The sequence below is a fragment of the Drosophila suzukii genome, chromosome 2L (assembly GCF_043229965.1).
Source record: "Drosophila suzukii chromosome 2L, CBGP_Dsuzu_IsoJpt1.0, whole genome shotgun sequence".
Lineage (NCBI taxonomy): Eukaryota > Metazoa > Arthropoda > Insecta > Diptera > Drosophilidae > Drosophila > Drosophila suzukii.
Genome location: NC_092080.1, coordinates 25131227 through 25142262, shown reverse-complemented (window position 1 = coordinate 25142262; position 11036 = coordinate 25131227). Strand labels below are relative to the sequence as shown.

The following is an 11036-nucleotide window of genomic DNA, read 5'->3' as shown; positions in this document are numbered from 1 at the left end:
GTGTTGGTGCAGAGCGTTGTTCAAAACATTTTTGAAAAAATACTTTTTACACAAAATGGTTTAAAGTTAAAAATGAAATAAGTCGAATTATTGGCTCATAAAAAATCGAAATAAAAACACTTTTAACACACAAAATGTGTGTGGGATATACATTATTTGAAATGCATCTGGAAGGAACGGATGACTTGAGAGAGTCCATTTCATGAATGTAGGGATGCAGAATATGTGGGAGCTTCAGTTGATTGAATGATATGGTGGATCATTTCTGTGCGGTCGAGACCTTTAACTTCGTGTCGTTTTCATCAGCATCCTTGGTAAGGGCCCAGTTTCCGGGTTCCTGCGGTCTCGAGTATCGCAACGTGGACACGAAGGCGGTTTGCGGAGTTCGCTTCAACGAGGGCAGACTGTTTCCGCCCAGCGTGGACGCTGGATGGGGGGAATACCTCTACTTCTGTGTGTTTCCCAAGGATATTACTTGGTTTCTACAACTTAAAGAGGCACCCAAATTCATTCTATAATCCTCCATAGAAAACAAGCGCAAGAGCGACCATAACTTGGAGAACTCAACGGCCAAGACCAAACGGTTCGAGACCCGATGCGATGCACTGATCTTATGGTTCTGGGCTTGCCCTGGAAGACAACTGAGGTTAGCTTGCGGGAGTACTTTGAGACCTTTGGCGAAGTGCTGATGGCCCAGATCAAGAAGGAAACCAAGTCGGGGCAGTCCAAAGGCCTTGGATTCGTACGCTTTGGGTCCTACGACGCCCAAATGCGCGTTCTCTCTAACCGTCACCTCATCGACGGTCGTTGGTGCGAGGTTAAGGTGCCCAACTCTAAGGTAACCCCTCTAAGAATTCCCTTAACTTACTAACCCTTTTTATCTCCCAAGGCATGGGACATCAGGTGCAAGGTCTTCGTGGGCCGCTGCACAGAGGACATAAACTCGGACGACTTGCGCGAGTATTTCTCCAAGTTTGGCGAGGTCACCGACGTGTTTATTCCCCGACCCTTTAGAGCCATTAGTTTTATCACTTTTCTCGATCCTGATGTGGCGCAGTCTCTGTGTGGAGAGGATCATATAATTAAGGGTGAGTTATTGGAGATAAGAAAGTGAAAATCGGTTAACAACATGCTTTTCTCAGGTGTTTCGGTGCATGTGTCGAATGCTGCCCCAAAGGCAGAACAAAACAGGGGTCAGCAGACACAGAGCTACAATTATAGCCCGACCAACAGGCAAGACCTCTATCAACACCTCTATTATTGTTTCAAACAAAAAACTCTTTCAGTTACTTCGCAGGGAGGACATTTTTTATCCTGGATGGCCCAGAACGGCCACAACAACGCCAACAACTTTGGCGGACGGAAGGGATCTAATAACCCAAACAATCCGGGTGTCAACGGGATGACAGGACCGACAGCTCGGGCTGCAATGACCAACAGGTGTGTACTTGAAACATTTCCGCAAAAAAAAACATATAACTACTCATAAAACTATTGCAGAACGGCAACCTTTTACTCTACCTAGGTGATTGATTGCTCAACCATAATATCGTAGACGCAATCCCTGGTTGTCAGCCCTGCTATAATGTAGCAAGGACTCAACCCACTCTAGCGAACCAAATAAAGCTCTGTTAACTTAATGCTTAAGCACATTTTGAAAAGGGTTTCAATAAGTAAACAAATTGTATTTAATGCTCGCTATTGCCGGTAGCTAAAATTTACTTACAAACAGTTACAACTATTTTGTTATTTCAAAATTATTATTTCCACTATTAAATTCCTAGAAGTGTGAAAATCAAAAAAGAAAATAAAAGAATGCTTTTTTTATTGCGCTGGAGGAGAATCAATTCCTAACTGTTTCGAAAACAAAAACTGTAAAATCCGTTACTGGTGAGTTTCCAAGTACAGAAGAATATTTACTCATGAGCAGAATCTGTGTATCGCCCACATAAAAAGATTTTGTAAGAGTAAGAAAGCAATTTTGTTTAATTTTTTTTTCAGTTCCCTTCAAAAAATTGTCTTAAGGTTATGCCGCTAGGTGGCGGTCTCATTTTAAAAGCTAGAGAATTTGACATGTAGGTTCACTACATACATACGTATGTACTCTATGGCCTCGACATCGGATACCCATTACCCATTGCGATGGAGATGGAAATATGCAAGCAAGCTACTGATCCCAAGATTGCACAACTTGCCCTGCGTCATCTTCCTTTATTTCGATTCCTTTATTTGATTATATCTTTTTATGAATGGTCTTTGGATAAAATTGAGTTTGATGAAATTTTTGGGTCAATGAAAAAACGATGTAAGAATAAAAATAAATATCTGCATATTTAATTCGAATCTTTGAATTCAATATGCAGAAATTTATTTATTAAGTAGGATTATTAAATATAATACATCCATATTTGGATAAAATTGAGTTTGATGCAATTTTTGGGTCAATGAAAATACGATGTAAAAGTTAAAATAAATATCTGCATATTTAATTCGAATCTTTGAATTCAATATGCAGATATTTATTTATTAAAAGATAACAAAAACCTCAATGGATGGAAAACAAATCGAAGAATAACTAAAATAAATATTTTTTAATGACAGAAAATATTTAAAGTAAATAATAATAACACTGACTTGCTTATAATATTTTCAAATAGAATCTAGCATTTTAATGTGATTTGTATTAAAAGTTTATTTTTTTATTAAATCAAATATGTAATACGACACTTTAAATTCAACATCCAGATATGTAATTTCGTTTTCCATTATTTATTTAGTGCATGAAAATGGATATTTATAATCAAAACAAAACATTTATACATTTACGAAATCTTGAATTTGTTTTCATTCTGCCCGCTTCAGCAAAATATTAAGCTTTTGGCATGCAAAGGCATATTTAATGGCATCGTGCCGAATAGAACTTCTTAAAAAGTGTGTTTTGTTAATGGATTGCACATCACAAAACCAGAACTTTTTTATGTTGAAGTTTCGATTGTCACGATATCGTTAAGCGGTGTTTTGTTTTGGTATCAGAAGATTATCTAAAAGCAATAATTATAGAAGAGAAGTTATATTCATTTTTGCGGTAATACTCATTTGTGCTACATATATATTTTTATTACCAAAGACAAGTCCACTTGGTTACTGTATTCCGTAATAAATTATAGAAACATTTTTTCTAGGAATTTATATAAAGTAGGGGAGTGTGAGGGCACAGTGACGCGTTTGAATCGATCATTTTTTTAATGACACCTTTCCAAAAATCAATAGTTTTTAAAAGTTTAATAGCAGAAAGTTGCTGACATCTATTGATCTGTAGGTGTATAAAGTGCCTTGAAATAGAAAACGTTTGTTCTACGACTTTTGGAAAAACCCGCTTGTTTAGCGGAAAAAAAGCAGTTTTAAAATGCTTAAAGTATCTAAACAACTAATGATACAGAAACGTGCTATCTCTGAAAAGATAATTTAATTTGCTAAATACTCTTCATACAATAAAATGGTCTGAATATAATAGATTTAGAGTTATGACAAAAAGTTATTTTTTTAAACCACTTTTTGACTATTTTCATAAAATTGAGTCGAACGATTTCTTTTTGAATTTCAAATCATATAGCCCTTAAGATTCCTCAACATTTGATGTATAACACTTTTTGCCTTAAAAATGACCGTTTGGAAGATATTAAGCGATAAAAAGTGCAACTCGTTTCAGCTCCGTATACGAAATATTTCACACTTATTGGAATAAATAAGAAAAAAACCAATATGATGAAAAAAATAATTATTAAATTTTTTTCAAACGGAAAATCTGTTATGGTTTTAGGGTCCTTTACTTGCATGAAGCTAATCGAAATAGGAAACTTGATCTATTTGTTCTACCACTTTGGAAAAACCTGCTAGTTCGGCGGAAAATGTAAGAAACGACAGATTTCTCTTGGAATCTGAAACTATACAGCCCTTGAGATTCCAAACTTGTGCTATTAAAATAGGTAATTGAAGCGATAAAACTTGTTATTAAAAAGTTTAATATTCATATCAGATGTTTTATTCTTATTAGAATGTGAATGTAAGCAACCCATACCTTATTAGAATAAAGTTAAGCCGAAGTAAAACGTGAAAGTTTATACATTTTTTAGAACTATATATTTATTTACTTAAAACTAATGAAAGAAAAACTTTTCTTACAATTCTTAGAACATTTTAGAAGCTAAGTAACAATTACATAATGTACATTGTACATATATTAATAGATTACTTTAATCCTAAAAGTATTAAGACAAATAATGGGGCTATAATAGAATACAATAGATTAAGAAGTTTATATAGAAGAGATTTGCAACATCTTGTTGGTAATAATAAAAAAAATAAAAATATTTCTGATAAAAATATATATTTGAGACGTCAAACAACGTTTGACGTCTCAAATATATATTCCTTAATCAGTATTGAATGATCAGAATAATAACATTTTAAAGGCACCATTTTTAAATTACACAAACCTTTTATTAATGGCAAAAAATGTAGACATATCCGATTTACGTTCGGAAATATTTAATAATATTGAACAACAAGACAGTGGAGATTTTTTGAGGTAGCTTTTGGTTTGTCCTTCCTTGCAACAAATGAAACCATTTTTTATACTTAAGCATGTAGAAACTATAAAGTGCTCTAACTGTGATTATGGAAGAAACAGACAAATAGATGAAAACTTTTTTGCTCAACTTCATATTCCCGAAAGTATAAAATGAACAATAAAATAATTAATAAGCTATAATTATGGTTCATGGTGAACTATTGTAAGCAGCATTTGTACGCATTGCGCCAGTCATCTTCAGTCAGTCCCTTATTGAAAATGCAGGCCGAATACTTGTGTTCTCACTTAGATTAGTCGATCAGGCGCATACGAAGATAACCAATTTTAATTTAATAAACACCTCACAAAGTGAGTTAAGATTTGAAAATACGAGATACTGTTTAACAAGTGCAATGTTTCATCATGGTCAAGGTTTTAACGAAGGACATTATACATCTATTTTACGAAAAGATGGAAATCTATACAAAGCCGATGATGCAACAATAACTAAATCTTCTTGGCCCCGGAACAGCAAAGATATTTATATACTTTTTTATGAGGGGAAATAAGTTATGATCTATAGTTACAAAGAAGTAGAAAGTGTAGTAAACAAAATTTAAGTTATTGCATAAAATATTTACATTTGTTTTGGTTGGCAAAAATCCCCATACTGAACCCTCCTCGAGGGTGCAGACTGGTAATGACGCTACAGTGCCTAATTTAAGGTGGCGTTCAGCTAAGATTAGGGGTCGAATCAGTGTGTTTGGTTTTTCAATAGCCAAGCCATATGGGGATGACTCCTAGTCATGGTATTGGAGTACTTGTGCAAAAAAAAACTTCTGATATCAAACAAAAACACCTCTTAACGAGGTAAAAAGTAGTGCCGAACGCGTCTTTAACAAAAATTTCTGATATCAACAATGTGACGAAAAATGATACAACATTCGATAAAATAAATAAACTATATTAAATTTATGTATTTTTGTATACAAAAATCGTGTTTGGACATGTTAGCTGTTTCTCGGGCAAACATTGTCTGCGGTAAGAGGGTGAGAAAAGGCAAAGTTATTATTTGGCCGCTACAAGCGTTTTGGTATAAACAGCTAATTAGAGTCATATGAACTGAAAGTAGTCATTAAACAGAATCAGGGAAATAACATAAGTATCAAACAACTTACTTTTGAGAAAAATATTGGGAGTCGCTGCGAGAATCGAACTCACGGCCGCAGGGTTCCCAGCCGTGTGCAAAAACAAATTCTCAATTTAATTCTAAGAAATATTCTCACTAATGACAAAAAAATTATGTTTTATTTTAACCAATTAGACTAAATACATTAAAAACTGTTATTTTAATGTACTATACATTTTATTGAATATTATTTTTACGTGTTCTTAAATGTTTTGCCTTTGCACACAAAATTGTTTAAGAATTCAATTCTTAAGACTTGCACAAAAGAGTAAAATAAATGTTGACTTTTCGTGGGCTCCAACTTATGCCATTTTGATTAGTTTGAAAGTTCAACGCATTAGACCGCTAGGTCACCGATTTTCAAATTTCAAGAAAATATTAATAGCATATGCTCGGAAAAATTCGCCTCAAATAATAGAAATAATAGGCATTTTTGAAAAAAAACATAGAACATATTTTTTATGACGATTTTTCTTATATTTAAGGCGATTTTTCTTAATGTTGGGCGATTTAATGTTTAGGGCGATTTTTCTAGTACTTAGAAAAATAATTATATGAGTGTGTATTTTCTTGATCACTAGCCGAGTCGATCTAGCCATGTCCGTCTGTCAGTATGAACGCCGTGATCTCGGAAACTATAAGAGCTGCAATAATTCGGATCAGGCATGCAGATTCTAGAGATTCCTGCGCAGCGCAAGGCACAAGAGGCATGTCACGACCAATTTCACTTATAAATTGTGTAAGTATAAAAAATGTATTGTTTTTTATAATTTAATAATAAGAGATATTACTTTTTTTAGGCAATCACAAATTTGTTCCTTGGTGACCAAATGCAGTAGCGGCCAACGCGCCGCAAAGCGCCAAGAAGGAGATCAGCTTTCCGCCGCCGACGGGATACAAATAAAATGAATAAGTTGTGTTATTTTTGAGGCCACAAACCATATGGGGACCGTCGGCTATACGCGTTTGCAGGCCTGGATCACCTACTCCAACGTGCTCAATCCGCAGTCGCCCCACTGCCTCTGCCTGGTGAGCGAGTCATCCAACTTCCGGTTGAGCGTCTTCAAGGCGAACCCACAATGAGTCGTCCTGGGCTCAGCGGATTGCACTTTGAATAAGAACACTCAGAGAAATGTTTGATTGATTTTTTTAATTGATTTTTTTTAGGGTATGACAATTTTGTGTTCTTTTTACATTTTTTGAATTCTGGGAATTGGGTCAGCTAAACAATATTTTCTTACCGATTTCCAGTACAATATTTTTATTTTTTGCTAATTTTGCTAAAAAATGGTGTTTTCCACCGATTTTAAAATCATTATTATGAAATAGATTGCAGAATAGCAGACTCAAAAGAGTGCTAGAGGTATGGATATATATTCATTTTTTGTGGCGTGTTTTTAAAATCTCGTAAACAGCCGATAGGAATGAACGACTAAAGCGTTTTCTCTTTCTTTCTGTTATACCCATTGCTTGTAGAGTAAATGGGTACACTAGAATCGTCGGAAAGTATGTAAAGTATACATATATGATTGTATATTCTTGATCACAAGCCTAGTCGATCTAGCCATGTCCGTCTGTCCGTATGAACGCTGGGATCTCGAAAACTATGAAAGCTAGAATGTTGTGACTTGGCATGAAGATTCTTGGGCTTCCTGCGCAGTGCAAGTTTGTCTCGGCAGGGTGCCACGCCCAGGCTAACGCCCACAATCGACCAAAACACTTTAGCCCGCCCAGCGCCCACATTTTATAATATTTTGTAAAAATTTAAGTGAGAGTTTGTTCTTATTATCAATACCCACCTACACGCCAATATACGCAAAATAATTTAAAACGGTTCATTCATTATAAAGTTATAACCAAATAAAAATCAATATTTTTTTTAAATTCAATCGAGATTACACACCACATGCAGCAAATCAGCTGTTTTCACTATAACGTCACCAAGCCGCTAGGGGCGATATGGGCTAGTTGGTGTCATAGGCTTGGTGGCGCTAGGTGGCTCTAGCCAGAAGAAAACATATCCCTATCCCTCTCCCACTCTTTTTAGCTGGATAACGGGTCGAGGCCATCGACTATAGCGACTTTTCTTGTTTTTAACTGAAATAAATAAAAAAATTTAACATTTTCAGGATCTCACACAGCACTACAACAAAGTCAAATGGCTGGCTAGGATGCCGAGCTGGGCAAGTTAGCGTCTACCACTTCGCTGGGAGTAATCTATCGAGGACAGGAGAAAGAATCTGGAGCTGTTGTAAGCCTCCATGAGTGGTCCAAGCTCAGAGTGACCGGACACACATTGCGAAGTTCTCGAAATATGTTTCTAATAGACCCAAAATATATTGAAAATACAAATTTAAGCAAATTGAAGAGGTTTTTATATTAATTTGTATACAATATATAAAAAAGTGGTTAATATTTATACTAGAAACATATAAGTCTGATATGAAAAATAAAAAATTAATATGAAAAAACATCAGTTTGATATGAAAGAATAACAGATTGATATGAAAGCATATCAATTTGATATTGAACAAGAGAGGTCGCGACGGTCGATGCCATCGATTATCAGATACCCAGATCGATACTTAGCTAAGTGTACTAGGAGCACTCAGGGAGTGCGACGGAGGTAGAGATATACAAGTAGCAAGGCGTCTGTTCCCAAGATTGCACACTATGTTAATATAAATCTGGCTGGTAGACGGGCTTAAGCGTTATGGGCGTTAGGGCGGGCGTGGCACCCTGCTTGCAACAATCTTGCGCTGCGCAAGAAGCTCAAAAATCTACATGCCAAGTCCCAACATTCTAGCTCTTACAGTTTTCGAGATCACAGCGTTCACATAGAGAGACGGACATGACTAGATCGACTCGGCTAGTGATCCTAATCAAGAATATACATATATTCTTTATAGGGTCCGTGTTCGGAGCAGATCGACAGCGCCTAGTCTTGCGCGCATGGGTGTACGACGGCACCTGCAGCGCTCTTTGCTTGTTTTTTTCGCGTATCTATTCAGCAACTACTTTGTAAGCCTGCATATGTCTATATGAGGATCTTGGAGCCGAGCTTTTACACAGTCCGTCTGCCGCTCCGAATAAACGCTATACATTTAATATTATTTTTTAATTGTACACTGTAGGCTTACTTATAAAAATTAAGCTACAGGGAGGGATGACAGCCATAGCTGCTGAGGCTTACATTTAATATAACCTATTCGTGCGTTATTAAATATAAATATAAGGGTGGCATATTTGTTGTCTTCCCCACAAACAGTCTGAAACGATACCTTCTATCTGTTACATACTTTCCGACGAATCTAGTATATCCTTTTACTCTATGAGTAAAAAAGAAATCAATTTCAATGATGTTTATGTTTTTTGCGAAAAAATAGAAATTGAAGAATATAATATCCATTTAAGATCCTCTATAATTAGATTTCATTGTATATGAGCCCTTAGAATTCTGTACATTTCCACCTTATATATATTTACATAACAATAATAAAACAGCTATAAGAATAAAATATTTCTAGTAACAAGAATTTGTAATATCTCTAATAATAATTTGTTAAATAAATTAAATAAAAGTGAAAAAACTTGTTATTCAAAAAATTTCAACTGGGATTGAGAGTGGTTTATGGTTGAAATCAAGAAGAAAGTGTTTTTGAAATCAGGCACGATTCATACTCAGATCAAGCAGAAATCGCTTTAGAAATCAAGCACAGTTTCGTCTCAATAAGAGAGAAATTGTACAACAATCAAGAACGATTTACTCTTGGAAACGAGATCGCCTATGCTTGAACTCGAAAGCGCTTATGCTTGAATTCGAGAATTCTTTTTTTTCTCGGTGTATCGCCACCTGCAGAATAAAAAGGAGGCAACGCAATTGCAACCATAATGTATGGGCCTAAAAGTGTTTGCATTTTAATTTGCAATTTCCTAATGGCGAAATACGTTTCGCACCTTTTTTAAAGGCACATCTGCTCATTGTTTTGGTTTAATTTAAATTACCTGTTTGACTAATGTACGGTCTCAGACATAGGCAACAACAATAATAAGGAGACTCTCAGCTCATTATGCATTGTTTATTGCCACTCAAAGCTCTCTCTCCCCCTTTTCAGCGTTTTCTGAGCACTGCAGTATTTTCCTTAATGCACATGTAACAATAGGAAAACTCCTCTTTTACTCCATCCACGCATTTTTTTTGTTCATCCTTCGTGATTCTCAGAAACAGTTGGGAAATCCAAAATTTTCTTGGAAGTGCTATGTGTTTTTAAAAATACTATTTACAATTTATTAACTATCATTACTTTATAGAATTGCATTTTTCACTAGCAATACTTCAGGGAAATCTAATAAAATAAGCTATCAGTGTATTATTTTTGTATAATCAAATTAAATATTTTTAGACGTATTCCCTTTATTTAATGCCAATGAAATTATTATGTTTTTTTAACGATTATTAATAATCTTCTATGAATACACATTAAACACCTTCCTTTATATTTTTTGGCATCACTCTTTTCTATAATGAAGGGAATATGCCAATAACCTTGCTTACGAACGGCTATATTCATATACTGAATTTATATTAGCACACCTAGGTAGGGTATGACAAGTAAGGTCTGGCACTTCATTATGCACATTAGGATACAAGTTCTTTTGGCACAGGGGAGGTGGTATCTTAACTTAATTTACCCAACTAAGGACCAGCGGGGATTTGTTGGTTGCTGCTAATGGCCTAAATAAAAAATGCAACATTTTGATTTAATTTAATTGAAATTCACGCCACTCGAGCAACTCCATTAGGCGGAAACGTGTCCGACGTCAAGGATGCAGATGATGGTAGCGTCGAGGAAATGAAATTACCCAGAGGCAGTGGCTCGAATGTGGGCGGAGGGGGCTGGCATGCTGCAGGGGGCGGGGCTGTGGGCGTGGGTTGTAGCAGCTCAAATAAATATTGTCAAAACACTTGTCAAAAGGCTAAACAATGAGGACGGAACGTGGACAGGGCACGGCGCACACTACTTGTCCAATATGGCGAAGTGCGTGCCAATTGATAATGCACAAAAAAAAATACTCTTTGCAAATTTATTTTCATAATTTGAAAATCTAATTTTTCTGAGTTCAGTGATCAAGTGATTTGTTATTACAATCTCGCTTTGCTGCTTGTATATCTGCATCTCCCTCTTGCTTCCTTGAGCTGAGTAACTGGTATCTGATAGTCAAGGCACTTGACTATAACGTTTTCCCTTGTTTTATATTCTGTATTCTTAAAATATT

The 11036-nt window shown here is 35.5% G+C and overlaps 1 protein-coding gene across 1 annotated transcript; it reads left to right on the top strand.

Moving 5' to 3' along the window:
- Positions 1-298: 298 nt before the first annotated feature.
- LOC118878302 (TAR DNA-binding protein 43-like) lies at positions 299-1525 on the top strand. Its single transcript, XM_070994288.1, has 4 exons — positions 299-838; positions 890-1088; positions 1143-1440; positions 1501-1525. The coding sequence occupies exons 1-4, from the start codon at positions 596-598 to the stop codon at positions 1523-1525; spliced, it is 765 nt and encodes a 254-aa protein (XP_070850389.1). The 5' UTR covers positions 299-595.
- The last annotated feature ends 9511 nt before the right edge of the window (positions 1526-11036 follow it).

Bases quoted from the DNA above. Each gene is read 5' to 3' on its own strand.
- LOC118878302 (XM_070994288.1), top strand. From the start codon at position 596: ATGCGATGCACTGATCTTATGGTTCTGGGCTTGCCCTGGAAGACAACT. The intron at 1,089-1,142 runs GTGAGTTATTGG...TGCTTTTCTCAG, and splicing joins AGAGGATCATATAATTAAGG to GTGTTTCGGTGCATGTGTCG. The intron at 1,441-1,500 runs GTGTGTACTTGA...AAACTATTGCAG, and splicing joins CGGGCTGCAATGACCAACAG to AACGGCAACCTTTTACTCTA.